The 21,270-nt window shown below is 38.3% G+C and overlaps 1 protein-coding gene across 3 annotated transcripts in view; it reads left to right on the top strand.

Moving 5' to 3' along the window:
* The window catches only part of KAT6A (lysine acetyltransferase 6A), a 114,034-nt gene extending 95,117 nt beyond the window's left edge, over positions 1-18,917 (top strand). For all 3 annotated transcript variants that reach the window (XM_047090644.1, XM_047090642.1, XM_047090643.1), the window contains exons 10-17: positions 1,540-1,681; positions 3,172-3,333; positions 4,413-4,506; positions 6,478-6,709; positions 7,438-7,645; positions 8,832-9,434; positions 12,406-12,718; positions 14,797-18,917. In XM_047090644.1, coding sequence (XP_046946600.1) covers positions 1,540-1,681; positions 3,172-3,333; positions 4,413-4,506; positions 6,478-6,709; positions 7,438-7,645; positions 8,832-9,434; positions 12,406-12,718; positions 14,797-17,489 — 4,447 coding nt within the window. In that variant the 3' untranslated portion in view covers positions 17,490-18,917. The remainder of the gene's footprint in view (positions 1-1,539; positions 1,682-3,171; positions 3,334-4,412; positions 4,507-6,477; positions 6,710-7,437; positions 7,646-8,831; positions 9,435-12,405; positions 12,719-14,796) is intronic.
* Positions 18,918-21,270: the final 2,353 nt, after the last annotated feature.

Genomic DNA, 21,270 nt, shown 5'->3' with positions numbered 1-21,270 from the left:
TTTTAAAGCATAGCTGTCCAAACTGATAGCAACTAAATTAATGAGGTTTATTAAAATTTCCTTCAGCCTCAATACTTATTTGAGAGACAAATTTATTTGGATTATATATTTTGTCATCATATCCAGAATTTTTGTGTATGTAGTTTTTAAAGATAGTATCAGATCTCCCGATTACCAAGGCATGACCAGTTCTGGACACACACAGTTCAGGATGCAGGGAAGTCTGTGTGCTGAGGATAAATGAAGTGTGTATTTTATAATAGAAGAGCCATGTGGTCTTCTGGATTAGACTAAAACCAGGTATAAATTTTAATTAGGTTATGTTCCTTTTTACGAACTAATCCAGTCACTTTCTTGCCTAGCTCCACATAAAAGGAACATTGTAAAGAAGAAGTCCTGTTAAATTATTGCTAAAATAGCAATACTGTTGTATAAATACTTATTAATACTAGAATATCTGAAAGATTAATTTGAACTTTTATTTCATTTGTTGAATAATAGACTTTTAAGTTACAGGATGTAATGTGATATTTAACCAGAGGAAAAGCCAGAATTTCAGGGGTTTCATAAGGAAGGAGGTAGTGCAGTATGTCCTAACTTGAAAAAACATAATCATTATTACAATTTTATACTTAAAAAGATAATATAAAATCTGCTTTTATAGTACCCACCCTATATCTGTTTTACTCAGCACTCTGTCCCTAGTGCATTTAGCACAAGGCCTAACACACTGTAGTATAGTTGACCCTTGAACAGCACTACAGTTAGGGGCCCCAACCTGTGCAGTCAGAAATTCCTGTATAACCTTTGTCTCCCCAAAAACTTAACTAGTACTAATAGCTTCCTGTTGACCAGAAGCCTTACCAATAGTATAAACAGTCAATTGACACATAATTTGTATTAAATGCCCCATATATTATATTCTTACAATAAAAATAAAGTAAGCTAGACAGAAGAAAATGTTAAGAAAATCATAAAATACATTTACAGTACTGTACTGTATTTACCAAGAAAAATCCACTTATAAGTGGACCCATACAGTTTAAACCCATGTTGTTCAGAGATCAGTGGTATTTAACAAATGTGTATTTTCTTAAAAAAAAAAAAAAAAAAAAAAGAATGATCAAATAAAGAACCAAAGAAAATATATAGCTTGACAAAATCTTCTTAGTGGTGTGTTTTGAAGGTAGACTTTATTTTCTACTTATTAGAGATTATCAAGGAGGGGAGAATATGAGATTTTCATTGTCTGCCAGGTGGGTAGCTTTTAAGAAGACTAGGAATTACTAGTCTGATAGGAAGAGCACTGAATCTCGGGTGTCTTCTCACCCTTGCCCTCCTGCTATTAATTAGTTGGATGCTATTAACCAAATTAATTTTGTCTTTAGTTTGTTTTCTGTCTTTCATTTGGTTAATGGGGATGATAATACAGTCTCCACCTTTTTACTTGAGTAGTAATGAGAGTCAAAAAAGAATAGCTGTGAAAGTTTACAGTCTTATAAAAAGTCCTGTCTTTCTTTGTTTAATTATTATTTACAGGCTGCCTAAATTATATCTTTGTGAATTCTGTCTAAAATACATGAAAAGTAGAACTATTCTCCAGCAGCACATGAAGAAATGTGGTTGGTTCCATCCTCCTGCCAATGAGATTTACAGAAAAAATAATATTTCTGTCTTTGAGGTAAAGTAGATGTTTTATAGTTGTCTTCCTATCATTTCAAATGCAGTACCACCTATACTGTATCTAATTGTAGTTGTCTTTTTTGCAATGTTATTTTACTGTTGTACTCACTCTTGAGTCTGATAATCCAGTTTATAGGAGAAGCAGAATTAGGCCAATCCAGATTGTACCGAGGTCACAATCTTGATCTCAGAATAAATTATTCTGTATTTCAGGATTCCATTTGATTATAAAATACCAAATGATTTTTTATGTTTAGATGTGATAAAATTGTGTCTTAGAATCTATGAAATAATGGTATTTAAATGAAAAAATTTCTGTTGCCCCACTTAAAGGAATATTTGGTAGAGATATTTAATAACTGTAGTAAGTTGTATTTTGTAAAGTTATAAAAATATATATTTCTTACTTCATCATGATGATATGACTTAGGCTGTGTCCGTGATTTTGTGTTGTTGGTCATGGGGTTTTAGTTTCTAGATCCTCAGTTCATGGTTTTACTGCCAGGTATTAATTGAACACCTGCCATGTGCTCAGTTCTGTTAATTACTGTGATGATAGAATTTCAGATTGTGGGGATCACTCAGTCTCTAACTTTGTTGATTTTCCCTGCACCTTCATTTTAGGTGAGAAGTAGTGGATCTCTTCACCCTCGGGGGGACGGGGTGGGGAGGGGAGGAAGAAAGGTGTGGTCTACAATACCCAAGAGCAAAGTGCTTCTCGCCTTAAGCATATATTGGTGTATATTTTAAAAGAAGTAATATTAAATTACTTAAATTGTTGAGGTTTCTATCCTGAAATATTGATGTCTTAGGGTTTAATGTGGGTATCTGTTGGCATTTGTGTAAAAGAGCAAGCTCTCGAAGCTCCAGCAACCCAGGGGTGTGTCAGGAGAAATACACAGTGGTGCTCCTGATCTTGGCCATCCTGATTCCAAGAAATCTCTCATTTCCCAGGTTGCTACCTAGGGAACCTGCTTGGTTGATGCCTCTGGCAATAGTTAATACTCCTGAAAATAGCTTTATTTTGGGGCAAATCTGATTGTGGCAGCCGGACTGCATTGCTTTTGGATGCTGGCATAGAGTGGACTATAGTTATACCTTGTTTTACTTAACAAATGTATTTTAGAAGAGGCTGCTTTTAGATCTTTTGTTGAATTACTTTAAAAAATGAATCAAATCAGCTTGCTGTCTGAAGGATTACTGCAACCAATCTTGTTATAAAAGCAAAAAGTGCTGTTTTTAAAAGGGTCATCATCTCCTTGTCTAGCTATTCGTACTTTGTTGAAGTGCAGTATTTTATATATTTAGTTGTCTTACAACAGCAGGTACCATAATTCTGCTGTTTCAGAGGATAGCTTCCAGGTTCTGATCACTGACAGCTCTCTTAGGCTGGACTGTGGATACTCACAGGTATTTGTAAGTGATGTGTATTATTGTTCTAGAACTAAAGAGTGACTTTACTGACCATTTTGTTCTATTATTTTCTAGGTTGATGGGAATGTGAGTACCATTTATTGTCAGAACCTATGTCTCTTGGCAAAGTTGTTTCTTGACCACAAAACACTCTATTATGACGTGGAGCCATTTCTTTTTTATGTACTAACACAGAATGATGTCAAGGGCTGCCACCTTGTTGGCTACTTTTCTAAAGTAAGTATATCAGCTTAAAATATGTTTGAATTCACACGGAAATCTGAAGCAATCTTTGTCAATTCTCACTAGAACACTACAAAGTGCAGCACCTTCTGGGCACCATCTAGCTTTTGGAAAGGAAAATAGAAGGAATATTCAGAAACTTACCAAGGGCTAGAAGGTATCTAGTAACATTCAACAGACTGTAGTCTCCTAGGAACATGAGCTGCAGATTATACTCAAGAGGAAGAGTTTTAAAATGACTTCTATTCCCATGGTAATAATAGATAGAACTTGTGAAATAAACACAGTCATTACCTCTTTGAGCTCTTTCTCAGTTTAAGTCTGCTCTTCCTACTTTAAATTTGAAGCACAGAAATAAGAATAAGCCCTTTTTATTAACGGATGTTTTCTTCCCTTCCTGTAGTCTTTCATTCTTTTGGGGTGAACAAAAGGTTTTTATTTCTAGTCAAACAACGTAAAAGATGTACTTTTATTTAAGCTGGCCTATGGTAAAATCTAAGTATATGAAATGGCTAAGTGGAAAGTACCAGCTTTCTGTTGGCTATTTCAGAAGTTAAATATAATTTTATATATATTGCCTTATTTTTAAAAGTGTACACAACATTTTGGGGTTATTTTTGTAAAGTTAGGTACAACTAATGGGGAGATGGGACTGCCCTATGTAGTACCAGAGCAGGAAACAAAAGAATCCCTGAAATAGTTGAAATAGTTGTTCCCCTGAATTTTCCCATTTCTGGAGTGTCACATCGACTCATCATCTATAGCTTTGCAGATTGATTGGGACTGAGATTCCTCTGTTCATATTAGGCAATGACATACTGTTTTTGAGTTGCAGATGGTGTTGGATGGCATAATTTTATTTTATATTTTTATTCTCCTGGGATGGTTGCTTTGTGGGTAGTGACAATGACTTAACGTTGTCCTGTCTCCTCCCACTGGGGTATTTTTTCCTTGATGCATATGGTATTCTCAGAGGACTAGGGCTGTGGTTTTGACTGTTAGTCTTTGTTTCTTAATAATTAGCATTACTATTCAGTCTTACTAGCGTGTTGTTTTAAAACTTTCTTTACCAGGAAAAGCACTGCCAGCAGAAGTACAACGTTTCCTGCATAATGATTCTTCCCCAGTACCAGCGTAAGGGCTATGGCAGGTTTCTCATCGATTTCAGTAAGGATTATAATAATATCATTTCTCATTATCTCTTTTTGTGGGCCTTCCGTATATATTTTTAAAGATTTGCAGATGATTTATTGGTTGCTAGTATCTTCTGTCATACTGCTGTATGGGACTTTAAAACCTAAAGTCATGAATTTTTTCTTTTTTCTTTTTTTTGGATTGGACATGAAATATTTTTAAATAGCCTATACCGGAGGTGCCTGGGTGGTTCAGTCAGTTAAGCGTCCTACTTGAGCTCAAGTCATGATCTCATGGTTTGTGAGTTCAAGCCCCGTGCCGGGCTCTGTGCTGACAGCTCGGAGCCTGGAACCTACTTCGGGTTCTGTGTCATCCTTTCTCTCTGCTTCTCCCCTGCTCATGCTGTTTCTCTCTCTCCTACAAAAATAAACATTCAAAAAAATAAAATAAAAATAGCTTATACTGAATACTAACTTCTGTGTGATCTTTTGCAAATAGTTTTAATTTTCAACTGCTAACTTACAGTGGAACTTAGTTTTATGCTAATTCTAACTCACAACAATACTAAACACGTATAACTACTTAAATTAATACAGTAAAGTACAGGACTTGCCTTATTTTTGTTATTCAATTATCTGGGAAAGTGTATACATCATTTCTTACTTACAGACTCTACCTAGTGGTTAAAATATGCAGTGCACCTTTAAAAATCTTAAAAATAAATGTCTAGGAAATAATTTATAGGAAATACAGGAAATAATTTAATCTGACTTAAAAATGGAAAGGAACAGTTCTGAAAAAAGTCATCATGGAACATGTTGATAGTCTTGCTTAGAAAGTAAATACATGTTTACAATAAATTTTATATTGATTAATAAAATAGTGATTTTTCAGGGAATATTTTGATACGGTTTTTCTTCTAAGTATCAGATGGTTATATCACCAGTGGTAAGAAGTTAATTCTCAAGATGGACCAGCACAGCTTATTCCAGTTGGCCTTAGACTGCACTTCTGACCATATTTTATTGGAAATATGCCACTGATTATTTTGTACATTTTCTTGGCCTTTTTGGATTAGTAGTAGAGAGAGCAGCTTAGGTTATTTAATATCAATATATTGTGTTGAAATAGAACTCATGTTTGGATGTGTTATTCCATTACACAGCAAAGTTAGGGGAAAATTTGTTATATATTTGAGATAAACAATAGTCTAGGATTATTATACTAACTGTTTTCATTTGCTTTTCCTAATGTAACCTAATTTCCCACATTACCATTTATAGATTGCCTTTAATAAAGTTTCCTTTGATGACAAAAAAACTATATTTCTTCTGCCATCTCCATTTTTGATACTTCTTATTAGAACTTATGCCTTTTTTTTCCTGATCTTGAGAGTCATGCTCTAGACAGGAGGACAAATGCCACCATACACTCACTGTGACAGCCCCACGCTGACATCCTTACTTATCAAGAATTAGGGTGATGGGTAATTGCAAAGAGAGCTTTGACTGAAGTGAGAAATTGTCATCTAATTCACTTGCAGAAGAATCATAATCTTAATAGATAGAATTATTTAAAAACTAAGGCATCCTTTTGTACTGTTCTACAGTTCAGGTATAGCTGTTGCCATCTGGTGGTCCAGATAAAACATGCAAGAGTGGTTCCCCTATAAAATAAAAAGCATTATTGCCTTAATCTTATGTAGCCTGTTAATATGAGTTTGTATGATTTTTTTTTTAAGTTTGAATATTTTAACAATGTGGTTTATAGCAAGTATAGACAAAGTAATGCTAACCTCATGTTCTCTCAGTATATACAAATTACATAATCTGCAAATTTGTGTTGAAGTAATTTTTTAATTTGTTTTTTTTCTTGGAGGAATTTGCTTTTGAAATTATTATTTCCTGTACTACTTAGATTGGTTGTGGAAGAGGGGATTGTTATTTTGGTGAATTAGCCTATTTTAGGCTTGCTGACATATTTGTGATTTGGTGGTTTCTTTAGGTTATTTGTTATCAAAGCGTGAAGGCCAAGCAGGGTCTCCAGAGAAACCATTATCCGATCTAGGTCGTCTTTCCTACATGGCTTATTGGAAAAGTGTAATATTGGAGTGCCTTTATCACCAAAATGACAAGCAAATCAGCATTAAGAAGTTAAGCAAGTTGACAGGTATCTGTCCTCAAGACATTACTTCCACACTCCACCACCTACGAATGCTGGACTTCCGTAGTGATCAGTGAGTATCACATCCCTTGTTACACTTTCAAAAGACAATCAGGTGGAAGTTTTTGGATCAGGTTGGATCAGGCAGCCAGATATCAATGAAAGGGTATAAACTAATATAATAAACTAATACATTTGATAATCCTGAGATGACATTTTCCTTTCTATGATCCTTGATACTGTTGACCTTAACTTTTTTTAAATTGTTTTTTCTGGTCTTTCTTCTAACTTTTGGACATAAGCTACTGAATCTTTTCTAATGTTGGGAGCTTCTTCACAATATGAGAACAACTCTAGAAATAATGCCTAATAAAATATATGTCCGTGATTTATTTCCATTATATGTGGTATAAAATAAAATATAGGTCAAGGGAAAGTCAGCTCACTCTTATCTGGAGTGATTGGGAAAAGATCACAGAGAAAGGAAGGAAGCATTGGGCTAGAAAGATGGAGAATAGGAGATAGTGTACAGGAGAGTAGCAGAAATTCCAGAGCTGGGAAGTATGAGACAGTGAATGGTTAAAATAACCAAATCCATTGCTGTTGTTGAGTATGAAGTATGTGTCCAACTTTGTATTTGTTATCTTGTATGGTGGCATATTTCTGTATTTCATCTTCCCAGGCAGGCTATTTTTGAAGCATTTATCATCATCTCCAGGTTTTCTAGGGGTTATAGCTCCATATTCATTGTTAGGTACTCTTATACGTTGTTGATTGCTATAAACTTTGCTCTGGTTCCAGATTTGTGATAATCCGCCGGGAAAAACTTATCCAGGATCACATGGCAAAGCTTCAGCTGAATTTGCGGCCTGTAGATGTAGATCCAGAATGTTTGCGCTGGACCCCTGTCATAGTCTCCAATTCTGTGGTCTCAGAGGAGGAAGAAGAGGAGGCTGAGGAAGGAGAAAACGAAGAGCCGCAGTGCCAGGAAAGAGAATTAGAGACGAGTGTAAGGGCATGAGTAGTCTCTATTTTTGATAACAGAAAGCTCTATTTTTGGTTTTCATGATTATTTGTGATATGTGTTACAATATCTTAAACCAACACAGTCAATTCACATTAGATTTTCAGAGATGATTACAGTGATAGAGATTTCAAGAAAGCTGGGTTTTGTTTACTTAAATTGTATATTTTTAAGCCTTAGGTCATTAGGAGACCTTCAAATTTGTAATAATGTGTTATGTAGAACTAAATATTTCTTACCAGAGTGCTGATAAACAGCTAAATCTTAAGCTGTGTAGTAACTGACAAATCTGAATTTAATTCTGACCATTGTTAAAACAAATTAAGATACCTTTTCCTTAAAGTAAAACATTAAGGAAATAATGTAAACATGTATGTTCTAATAGAGCACTAAACAGTTCAGTGGGTACACAGATGTCTTTAGCCATTAAAGGGTTAATGAGGGACTGTATGACATTGTATAGTTTTCAGTATTTTTTGTCATGTGATGCATACCTTTCTCTGTTTTTTTTTTAAAGCTGTGCTTTCTTCCTTTAAAAATCTATGTCCTCCTTTGATAAACGTAAACAATCTCATGCCCCTGTTTAATGTAATTTAATTTTCAAAATGAAATTAAATATTCAGAATAAAAATAAATCAAAATAATTACAGAAATTTTCTTTCATTTTTTTCAAACACCCCTTTTCTCTTGCCCATGCCCCAGAGTCCATCTTCTCTCCGTTTATAAATTTTTATTTCTGATAAATTTTAAAATTATATCATTTAACATTTATAAGAACAATGCTGTTCATTTTGTTTATTGAAGGTGGGATTACATAGTGGTTAAGAGCACTAACTCTTGGGTCCGACTGCCTGGGTTTATATCCCAGCTTCTATATTTGCTGTTGCATGTCCTGAGGCGAGTTACTTATATTTTTTTGTGCCTCGGTTACCTCGTTTGTAAAATGAGGATGTAATAATAACACTTCATACAATTGTTGTGAGGATTAATGTATCCTATAAAGCATTTAAAGCAATGTCAAACACATGAGAAATATTCATGATAGCTACTAAATTATGCTTTTCTTTTTTAAAGCTTTGTTTTCTTATCTCTGTATTTAGGAGGTCAAATAGGAGATATAACTGAATAAGGCTGAAAGATTAACCAGCATGGTTTTATTTTCTAAAATCAGGTGGGAAAGTCTGCATCTCGGGAGAACAAAGAACAAGATTCTTACTCTTCGGTAGAAAGTGAAAAGAAACCAGAAGTTATGGCACCAGCTAGTTCTACGCGTCTGAACAAGCAAGTCCTTCCCCGTGATAGTCTTCCTGCAAACAATCAGCCATCTCGGAGAGGCCGCTGGGGAAGGAAGAACAGAAAAACCCAGGAACGTTTTGGTGATAAAGATTCTAAACTGCTCTTGGAAGAGACATCAGCTCCTCAGGAACAATATGGAGAATGTGAGGAAAAATCAGAAACCTCCCAAGAACAATACACTGAAAGTGAGGACCAGTCAGCAGCCTCTCAGGAGCAGCCCAGCCAGGATGGGAAGCCAGACATTCCCAAAAGAAGACTAAGTGAGGGGGTTGAGCTCTGGCGAGGACAGCTAAAGAAGAGCCCGGAGGCACTGAAGTGTAGATTACCAGAAGGCAATGAGAGGCTGCCCCGTCGCTATAGTGACGGTGACAGGGCTCTCCTCAGAGGCTTCAGTGAGAGTAGTGAGGAAGAAGAAGAGCCAGAAAGTCCTCGGTCCAGCTCCCCACCAATTCTTACAAAGCCCACACTGAAGAGAAAGGTAAGGCTTTTCTTGTGATTCGTTTCTTCGACTTGTCTGTTCTTTCCCCAGTTGCAGCTTACTATATACATTTGTCTATCCCAGAGTTCTGAGAAAGTAAATGTAGAAATTCTTAGTGTGTTATTTTTTAGACTTTATACCTTGGTGTATTGTAGCTTATCCTCCCAGTGAACATTTGAAATGTGTATAGGACTTCTTTGGTTCATGGAAATGAACATAGACACCATGAGCTTATTTAAGAGCCAACAAACTTTTTTAGCTTGCTGGTTTGATGTTCTGATCATGACTTTTAGGGATTTGTAAAATATTTGACAGTTTGATGGACAGTGGTGCCCTGTGTCGGGGGTGCTCTGAGTGAGGCCATTAGTCTTGAGTGGGACTTACCCCCTGTGGTCTCTTCTCCCATTTCTGTCTCCCCGCCCCCCCCCCCCCCCCCCCCGCTTTCTTCCAGTGATTTGACTTAACCTGGTTGTGAAAATATTTTCTCAGTTCTATTTGTCATCTTGCAAAGTTTGAATGAAACCAGTTTATAAATGCGATGAGAGGATGAAAACAAGTTCTGGTAAACTGTATACCAGAACTTCCCCAGGCTGTGGAGTGAACTTTAAGCATTTCCACAAGCCAGCCACACTGAGCTCAGCAACCTGGATGAACCACTGTGTAGTAGCAGGGTGACAGCTTCCACCCGAAGCAGTGAAATTGTTCCTTTCCTTAAGCAGAGCCTTATGAAAAAAAAAAGGGGGGGGGCTATATATAAAAATACAAGGTTTTAATTTTAGAACAGTTTGAGATTTATGCAATTATTGCGAAGAAAGTACAGAGAGTTCCTGTATTCCTTACACCCAGTTTCCCTTATTATTAACCTCTTAGGTTGGTATAGTACATTTGTCACAAATAGCCAATATTTTGTTAACTAGAGCCCATATTTATTTAGATTTCCTCAGTTTTCCCTTATGTTCTTCTCTTCCAGGATTTCATCTAGCATACCACATTACATTTAGTAGCCATGTCTCTTTGGGCCCCCTTGGGTGTGACAGTTTCTCAGACTCCTTGTTTTTGACAACCTTGACAGTTTGACGAGTACTGGCTAGGTATTTTAGAATGTACCTCATGATATTAGAATGGGCTAATAGGTTTGGGGGAAGACCACCACAGAGGTAAAGTGTCATTCTTATCATATAAAGGGTGTGTGATACGTGTGTACATGTATACACATGCACACACCAAACACAAGAGTATTACTGTCAATATGACGTATCACTGTTGAGGTTAGTCTCGATCACCGGGTTTGAGGTTGTGTTTGTCGGTTTCTCCACTGTAAGGTTACTCCTTTGTTCCCCTCTCCCATACTGTACTTTTTGGAAGGCAGCACTACCCACAGGCCACGCTTAAGATGTGGAAAGTTGCACTGTATTCCATAGGAGTTCTGCTTGGAGATTTACCATTTTTCCCCATCTGCTTATTTATTCAAGCATTTCTTTATGTCAGCATGGACCCAGATATTTACTTTACACTTTGAGTTATAAAACAGTAGTACTACTTTATTTAATTTGTTCCTCAGATTCTTCCAGCTTTGGCCATAGGAGTCTTCACTTCTGTGTCCCTTTAACTTAATATGTACCCCCATTGTTGTGAAGGTGTTTTGGGTTTTGTTTTTTTTTTTTTTGAGCACTTCCTTACTTTCTAGTACTGCGAGATGATCTAAGCTTATCTTGTATATTTTATGTCCCAGTCCTAGAGTCAGCCATTTTTCCAAAGAGCAGAGCCAGACATGTTTAACCTACTTTGAAAATTGTACTTCAACTAAACAGACTAGTAAATTTGAAGTGGAGAGAAATTGAACCCTGGCTCACTCTGCCATTCATTATGTGATCAGGAAGACTGTATCTTTGCCATTCCAGGCTTCTATTGCCTATTTTTAAAACTGTGCTATTTCCCTGTGTAAAAAAGAGAATATCGTAACAGGCAGTGAGATCATGTACACAATACCTGAAGTTCTTACAGAAATGCGCCAGACTGGGAGTCAGAGACTGTCTTTTACAACCGTTTCCATACTGACTGGGTATGTGACCTTACACAGGTCCTGTAACCTGTCTCACCTCTGTGGAGTAAGGAGATTGGATTAGATTATTTCTGGTGCATCGTCGCTATCATTTTGTTTTATCTGTTATGTAATTTAAGGTATTATTAGATCAACCCTAGTACAAAATTGTGCCCAGTGTGCCACTTTCCAGTAACAGATTTATTACTTTTGAAATACTTCGTATCAGGTAATTACTCATCAGCTCCATGTTTTTACATTTCACCATAACTCCTTATGGGTAGCTCATGAAGATGGCATACAGCTTTACTAATAGTTCTGTGGATCTTCAGAGAGCTATGAGAGCAACAAAAAGTGTTTTAGTCCTTTTTTTCCCCCCCTTTTTTTTTTTTTTTAATTTTTTTTCAACGTTTATTTATTTTTTTTGGGACAGAGAGAGACAGAGCATGAACGGGGGAGGGGCAGAGAGAGAGGGAGACACAGAATCGGAAACAGGCTCCAGGCTCTGAGCCATCAGCCCAGAGCCTGACGCGGGGCTCGAACTCACGGACCGCGAGATCGTGACCTGGCTGAAGTCGGACGCTTAACCGACTGCGCCACCCAGGCGCCCCTTTCCCCTCTTGAAGTAAGAGAAGTTAAAGGACTAGCTTCTGTGTCATTTCAGTATTGAGATAGGCAATTCCCTAGGGTGTTAAATTTAACTGAACTATTAAAGGGAATTATAATATCTGCTCTCTGTGCCTTTTATAAAGTTCTATTCAGTTATCCAACATCTTTCTGTGATACTTTATGGTACCTTATTATAGTATTTTGAAATAATATTCAAAATGTCTGTTGGCTGATTCGAGTAGGTTTAAAAACTATTAATCGTGTTATTAATAGAAATGATAGTATTAATTCCTGTAAATGCTTTCTTTCTCTTCTAAATAGAAACCAATTCTTCACCGAAGAAGGAGAATCCGAAAGCGCAAACACCACAACAGCAGCGTGGTCACAGAAACGATTTCTGAGACTACAGAGGTATTGGATGAACCTTTTGAAGACTCTGACTCCGAGAGGCCGATGCCACGATTAGAACCCACGTTTGAGATTGATGAGGAAGAAGAGGAAGAGGATGAAAATGAACTCTTTTCTAGAGGATACTTCCATCGTTTGTCCTCACAGGATGTGCTCAGGTGTCGATCCTCTTCTAAGAGGAAGTCTAAAGATGAAGATGACGAAGAAGAGTCCGATGACGCTGATGGTATGTTTTACAGAACCCACTGCTTATGGTAGTTTTAGTGTCTCTGAAGAAACACACTTCAAGTGATAACTGCAAACCCTTCAACAAAAAAGCTGAAAAATGACACACCCCACTAAGCAAGTAAAGGACGGCTTGATAATCTCTAAAAATTTGTGTCAAGCACATTCATCCCCATTTTCTCCTTTAGTCCTCTGTCCTTTTAAAAAGTTTTTTTTCTAGTCTTCCCTTCAGCTGAGGACCTAGTTTTTCCACTGGAGAAAATATCTTGCTGTTAGGAAATTGTTCTTTTTTTGCCTAATCCTTTCTCAGCCATTATCTGAATCTTCAGTTAGTTGGTGGATTGGAGTTAGCCTCAGGAAGATCTTGAAGTAATAACCCTTTACCAGAAAGTACACTCTTGTGGACTTACCTGTTTTGCTAATTGTTGTATGCTGAGTGCTTAAAATGGACACTCAGTAAATATTGTTAAATGAATACATGCTAAGATGGTTCTAAGATCCGACTCATGTAAATTGGACTTGCCTCACATCTGTTCAGGATGTGAATCATATCTGAATCATATCTCTAATGTGCCTTTCTCTACGAGTAGTAAATTTCTAATAAAAATGGTGACAGTGCCTCAAAATAGGCTCAATTTTTATGGCATAGCTAAAAATCCAATGGTTTACTTTTGAAATAGCCTTGTCATTTAGAGATAAAGAAATGGGCTCAGAAATGTGCTAGGTCACAGACTAGTTCATCCTCCCCTAAAGTTTCTGCCAGTGCCTCATGCTGCCTGCAGCTGCAATGTTTGCCTCACCATAAGGTCAGACTGAGTTTTTTTTTTTTATTTTGGTGGGTGAATTTGAAGAAATCTAGTTGTCCTCTCTTGGTGGATGTATAGCTTTTATTAACTGAGTTTTTTTATTCTTCTCTTAAAAATAAATCCACTCAATTTCGTATCTAGTGGAAACTTGTGTTTTCTCCATTCTCCTGTTTTTATATAATAAATAGTTTTAAATAGTGATAAGATGACTGAGTTCTTTTATTGTGATGTATATATTAAACTAAATATTTATTGTATAAATTTGGCACTTCAGTAAAATTTCTGTCTTGGATCATTGTAGCTCAAATAGTATCCCCCGTTTAAGTTCTTATTGACTTGGACAAATTTTCTCTGATGCAACCATTTCCATTCTTTATTTTCAAGTTATTGCTAACTGTACCTTCTTAGTTCTCCTCTCCAGATCCTGTTTTTGCTTGGTGTTCTTCCTTTTAGAAATTAATAGGAAATGTGAAGGTACTTAATGCTGCACCACACCTAAATATGGTTAAAATGGTACATTTTATGCTATGCGTAGTTTACTACAATCTTTAAAAATAGAAAAAAATTAATGGGGAGAAAATAATACCAATATCAAATTTATTTCTGATAAATCATTGTCATTAACTTGTTTTTTTTCAGGTCAGTATTTATTTGGGACTAAATGCCTTGCAGCTGTTCCCATACAAACACAACATTGACTGAGCATGTCAGATTGCTTAGTCATGGCCTGGAGTAATTAACTCATGATATTATCTGAAGTCATGATTTTATGGAAACTAAAAAAAAAGCCAGAGAGATAATATAAATTGCAAACAGGGGTAAAACAAAAAAGAAGAAATGAGTTGATTTCTAACTTACATAGTAAAGACAGCTTGTCTAAAGTAGTTGTAATAACTATTGAGTATTTGCATCTTTACACAGCTTATCTCCGTTTTCTAGATGATAAAACTGAGTATTTTAGACTAACTTACAAAACCATGCAGTTGGTGATGATAAACCTGAACTGGCTTTAACTGGTGGTTGGTAACAGAATGTTGACCCGGATTCTTTCATTGTTCTGCCAGCTCACTGCGTGACTTTAGAAGATGTCATTAATTAGATTTCTCCTTTAGATTCTTAGCTTGTAAGAGAAGGTAATCAGGAGTTTGTGATGATTAATAAAATCATTCCCGTTGCACATGTGGTCTCAGAAAAAAGTACTAGAAAATATGCAAAATCTTTTAACTTTTTTAACGTGTGTGTGTGTGTGTGTTTTTTTTGTCCCTCTGTGTAGACACTCCTGTTCTAAAGCCAGTATCTCTCTTGAGAAAATGTGATGTGAAGGATTCTCAGCTTGAGCCAGATACATCCACACCTATGAAAAAGAAAAAGGGATGGCCCAAAGGCAAGAGCCGCAAACCAATCCACTGGAAGAAAAGACCTGGTCGCAAACCAGGATTTAAGTTGAATCGGGAAATCCTACCTGTTTCTACCCAAGAATGCATTGTTGAGCCCACCGTTCCCATTCCTAAACCGGGACGGAAACCCAAACTTCAAGAGAATGAAGAGACTGTTGAACCAAAAGAAGACTTGCCTTTAACGGAAGAAAGGAAGGATGAGGAGGAGATGCACGTGGAAGCAGAAGAGGTTGAAGAGGGAGAAGAAGAAGATACAACCAGCAGTGAAGTTAGAGCGGCGTCTCCAGTGGATAGCAACAGTCCCGAGACTGAAACGAAAGAACCCGAAATAGAAGAGGAGGAAGAGAAGCCCCGTGTCTCAGAAGAGCAGCGGCAGTCAGAGGAGGAGCAGCAAGAGCTGGAAGAACAGGAGCAAGAGGAAGAGGATGAGGTGGCTGTAGAGACAAACCAGAATGAAGACCATGATGCAGATGATGAAGACGATGGCCATCTGGAATCTACGAAGAAAAAAGAGCTAGAGGAGCAGCCTGTTAGAGAAGATGTCAAAGAGGAGCCTGGTGGCCAGGAGTCTTTTTTAGATACTAATATGCAGAGCAGTAGGGAGAACATAAAGGATAAAGATGAAACAGAACCAGATTCTGAAGAGGAACAGACTTCCCACGAAACATCCATGGTATCAGAGCACATGCCAGGGTCTGAGGACGATCATGAAGAAGATTCAAACTCTAAAGAAGAATTAATTGAGCTAAAAGAGGAGGAAGAGATTCCTCACAGTGAACTGGATCTGGAAACTGTGCAAGCAGTGCAGTCTTTGACTCAAGAAGAAAGCAACGAGCATGAGGGAGCCTACCAGGACTGCGAAGAAACTCTGGCCGCGTGTCAGACCCTGCAGAGCTACACCCAGGCCGATGAAGACCCTCAGATGTCGATGGTGGAAGACTGCCACGCTTCAGAACATAATAGCCCGATATCTTCTGTTCAGTCTCATCCCAGCCAATCGGTCCGTTCAGTCAGTAGTCCCAACGTGCCTGCCCTTGAAAGCGGTTACACCCAGATCAGCCCGGAGCAAGGATCCCTGTCCGCACCCTCTATGCAGAACATGGAGACCAGCCCCATGATGGATGTGCCTTCCGTATCAGACCACTCTCAGCAGGTGGTGGACAGTGGCTTCAGTGACCTGGGCAGCATTGAGAGCACCACAGAAAACTATGAGAACCCCAGCAGTTACGATTCTACGATGGGTGGCAGCATTTGTGGGACTAACTCTTCCCAGAGCAGCTGCTCCTATGGTGGGTTGTCCTCCTCCAGCAGCCTCACCCAGAACAGTTGTGTTGTCACTCAGCAAATGGCAAACATGGGCAACAGCTGCAGCATGATGCAGCAGAACAACGTCCAGCCTGCTGCTGCCAACTGCAACATCAAGTCACCTCAGAGTTGTGTGGTGGAGAGGCCTCCCAGTAACCAGCAGCCGCCGCCCCCACCACCGCAGCAGCAACAGCAGCAGCAGCAGCAGCAGCAGCAGCAGCAGCAGCAGCAGCAGCAGCAACCAGCACCACAGCCTCCGCCGCCCCAGCAGCAGCAGCAACAGCCACCGGCGCCACCACCACCTCAGCCCCAGCAGCCTCAGCCCCCGCCCCCGCCCCAGCAGCAGCCACCCCTGTCACAGTGTAGTATGAATAACAGTTTCACTCCAGCGCCTATGATCATGGAGATACCGGAATCTGGAAGCACTGGGAACATAAGTATTTATGAGAGGATTCCAGGGGACTTTGGTGCCGGCAGCTACTCTCAACCGTCAGCCACCTTCAGTCTAGCCAAGTTGCAGCAGCTGACTAACACCATTATGGACCCTCATGCCATGCCTTATAGCCATTCTCCTGCTGTGACTTCCTATGCAACCAGTGTTTCTTTGTCTAATACAGGACTGGCTCAGCTAGCTCCGTCTCATCCATTAGCTGGGACCCCTCAAGCACAAGCCACCATGACGCCGCCCCCAAACTTGGCATCCACCACCATGAACCTCACGTCACCTCTGCTACAGTGCAACATGTCTGCCACCAACATCGGCATTCCTCACACTCAGAGGTTGCAAGGGCAGATGCCAGTGAAGGGGCACATTTCCATCCGCTCCAAGTCCGCGCCACTGCCCTCTGCAGCTGCCCACCAGCAGCAGCTGTATGGCCGCAGCCCACCAGCGGTTGCCATGCAGGCTGGCCCTCGTGCATTGGCTGTTCAGCGTGGCATGAACATGGGGGTTAATTTGATGCCGACCCCTGCCTATAATGTCAATTCCATGAATATGAACACCTTGAATGCCATGAACAGCTATCGAATGACGCAGCCCATGATGAATAGCAGTTACCATAGTAACCCTGCCTACATGAACCAGACAGCACAGTATCCTATGCAGATGCAGATGGGGATGATGGGGAGCCAGGCCTATACCCAGCAGCCTATGCAGCCAAACCCTCATGGAAACATGATGTACACTGGCCCCTCCCATCACAGCTACATGAACGCTGCTGGTGTGCCCAAGCAGTCACTCAATGGACCTTACATGAGAAGATGAGCAAGATGAACTTGCAATTAAAAACTTAAATATATATAAATAAAGGAACCTTTTATACTGACAAACCAGAGAAAAATGGACCTTTTTCCAGTTAAAATATTGCTGTAGATTTAGAGGAATTTTTCTTTGGTTTATTTTATTTTTTAGAAAACCTGGTCTTCTCTCTTTTTTTTTTTTTTTTTTTTTTGGGTTCGTTTTGTTCTGGGTTTTGGTTTTCTTCATAATCTTGAACATTTTACAATAGAACTCATCTAAAAATGGATTTGGGGATAGGGGAAACATGCACAAAAATCTTTTCATAATTAAAAAGAGCCTTACTTTCTTTACATACCACATGGACAGAATTTGTGTAAAAGTGAATTATCTTTATTTTATTTTAAAATGTATGTTTCCCCTCACTGTTTGCAGCTCCCAATGTTGTCATTTTTAAATGTTATATATACATCTCGGGGGTTAACAAGACCCCTTCCTCCAAACCCAACCTTTCATTTCCTACTTCATTCCAGCAGGAGGCACTTAGGGGAGACTCGGATGGGGACATGGAGAACAACCCAAGCTCCTTAAACTTATTATTATTGTTAATATTATTATTATTATTATTAATAAAGCGAGGCAGGAAAATGCTTCTCCTTTTAAAATCCCCTCCACTCCCTACACACACACACACACACACACACACACACACACACACACACACACACACCCCTCTTGACCTCTTGAAACCTTTCCCCAAGAATGTTTCTTTATAGATGGACTTCATTGAAATGTTTGTTTTTCTTAAATCAAGTGTAATATAATTTGGGGGGGGGGTTTGTTTTTTACTATTCCCACTCAGCACTCAGAGACACAAAAATACTGTAAGTCTCAATTAACAGCAGAATCTCAGAGGAAAGCTGTTTGCAATCCTAATCCAGCCTTGGAGGAATAGAGATGGTCAGTTAACAATCAAAAAGAGGAAATTAACCTCTTGTTTTTTACCACCTGGTGAATCAGCCATAACACACATATTCCACGCAGCCTCTTGTTTTTAGTATGTACTTTGAGATGCTAAGGGTCTTGATTCTTGAGCCTTTGACTTTGACTAAACTCAAACAGCAGTCCCCAGTGCTTAGCCTCTTACATTCTTATACAAAGTGTTGATGGATGACTGTACATTTCAGTGATTTGAAAAATACCTGACAGACATTTGACACTGTTTATTTTATGTTGGAAGAGATGATTTAAGGGAGATCATGGTGTGAGTTTTATAGCTACTTAAATGATACATACCTCTAGTTTTCATTTTCTTGAGATCCTGAGTTCATTCCCTGTGAATCAGAGTGCACCAGCCCCTCTCCTGTGAGTGGTTAAAAGAGAAGAGGGATAAACCAACCACCAGCATAGTAGGGCAAATCTGGACAGCAGGGTTTTAGCAGGTTCCTTTGTTGCTCCCAACTCCATTATCTTTTCTCTTGTGCAGCCAGTTCGCCCATTCTCTTCCTGTTACTTGCTCCAGGGATAGGTAAAAAAATATATATATATATCTATATATATGTTCCATCATTAGAAGATGGAAAATATTATACCACTCGGTATGTGCAGTCAAATATCCAAAAGGGGGAAGTACTGCTTAAAGAAATACCTGTAAGCATTAAATTCTCTCCTTTATTTGTACATTTTATATAGATAAATTTTTGAAGTACTAATTAGGCATTAAATTTTTTCAAATGCACAGGTTTGTTTTTTTTTTTTTTTTAAATACACTTTAATTGACTTTCTCAATTAAATGTGTTAGGTAGAAAAAGGCAGAATTCCACATCTTAACCGCTATCAATTCTGAGCATGTGCAAGGCTGTGTAGGACCCAGTTTCTCTGTATATACTCTTCCAGTTCCCAATCATCTATGTAGAAAGTGCACTGTGCTGCCCTCTCCCTACATCTTCAGCTATGTCATTGCTTCCTGGTTGGGGTGGGGATGGGGTGGGTCGGGAGGGAGGTATATTGGGAGGAGGGTGGGTCAAGGCAGAAGGAGAAGCTGTTGAAATGAGGGCCGTGAATTCAGTTTCTGTTGGTTTGCGGTTGTGTTTGGTTTTATTTGTTTCTTTAAAAAAAAAAAAAATTCAATCGGGCAGCTCCCTTTTCCACAAGCCTTTTTGTGACTGTAGAACTATTGTAGAGAAAATGTTCTTTTCTATATTATAAAAGAAATTATCCAACACAGTAATATTGGTACCTGTCATTTTTTCACTTCTGTTTAAAAAAAAATGTATTTTTAGCAAGATAACTTGGGTAATCTTCTAAAAAAGAAATTTAAAAAACTCACTGTTAGTGACTTTGATGCCTTTTAAAATAAGAGCTTTTTCATTTCATTCCATCTTTAAAATTTTTTATCTTTGTTGTAGAATATTAAAAACTATTTTAAGAAAGATAAAAATTCTCTTTAAAGAGATCTCTAGAGTGTGTGAATAGAGCTCCAGATGCCTCTAAAAGCCGCATGTACAAATGAAGCTAAGTCTATTCCTGTCTGTTTATATTTGCTTTTCCTGTTTTGTAACCTCTTTGTACTTTGTTCATGGTGACTTGTAAGCTACGGGGAAGGGGTGCCTAGATGCCTTTGTATTTCTCCATGTCATGCGCTCCTGGGCCAGTCGGTCTCCCTTCCTCTCCTTGTATGTAATATCACTTTTTTTTCCCCTTTCTAGCAAGTACTTTCAAAAGAACTCTGTACATTTTAACATAAAAAAAAATAAATTATGTTGAGCCATTTTGGATGTCTGTCTTGCATGTGGAATTTTTCTCCTAGATATTTCAAACTCTCAGGTTCCTTTTCTACACACCGAGACTTAGAAATATTAGCTTTTTCACATTCCTCTTTATGTAGCAAGTATAAGTTCATGGCCTTTACTTTGAAATGCCAGTCTTCGTTCCTATGTGTGTTTAAATGCAGACAGTATAGATGGTTTTTCCTCTTCCGGTGAAAATGGTATTATAATCTCCCTTTGGAGTTTTTAGGGGAAATTCCATTGAAACTTATAGGGACTGTAATTCATTTAAGCAAAGAGAGGAAGTATGGTCGCAATAACAAGTAGCTCCTGGAACTGGAACAAAGCTGTTTTTTCTCAGCTTACCTGATTATGATATAATCGAGGAAGATTTTGCCAGAAGCCAGGGTCTTGAACATTTATGATCTTCTCTGGTGTTTTCCAAGCTGTTGTACTTGCCTCTCTTCATTTAGAATTTTGGATAGAAGGCAGACTCCAGAAACTTGGATTTGGCTTTGAGAAACTGATAGCTGGGGGTAGGGAGGTAAGGCAGGTGCAAGTTTTAGCTGCGACTCTTTGCTGAGTGAGGAATTCATGAAGTGTCCATGAACAGTACCTATAGCAGACATTTGTTCTTGATCTTAATGCCATTTAAGTTTATAGTTCTGTCATCTCCAGAAAAGAAATGATTTGTTTCCCTTGATTTCTTTGCCTGCTGAAGTAACTATAATTTGGACCCATTGCTGGCACTTGTACTATGCAATCATTAGTGGATTGTCTCCAAAACAAGCTTCTTTGTTCCTGCAGACTACCTGTTGTAAGTGAATTCAACAATACAGCGAGTCTGATTTTTTTACAAAGGAGATGTGACCACAGAATGTATTCTAGATTTTTTAAAGTGCTAACACTCCCACTACATTTAAATTACATTTAAATTATAATTTGAATAATATTACATTTATAGCCAACCCATGAATGATCTCACTAGAAGGAGATACTCTGGTTTCTTTATGGTCCACCTTCTGGCCTTTTCACTCTAC

Source organism: Lynx rufus, unplaced genomic scaffold (genome assembly GCF_022079265.1).
Source record: "Lynx rufus isolate CCGP_SWC_20201006 ecotype Redwood Valley unplaced genomic scaffold, mLynRuf1.p SCAF_3, whole genome shotgun sequence".
Classification (NCBI taxonomy): Eukaryota; Metazoa; Chordata; class Mammalia; order Carnivora; family Felidae; genus Lynx; species Lynx rufus.
Note: the sequence above shows the minus strand (reverse complement) of the source record. Positions and strands in the feature narration are given on the sequence as shown.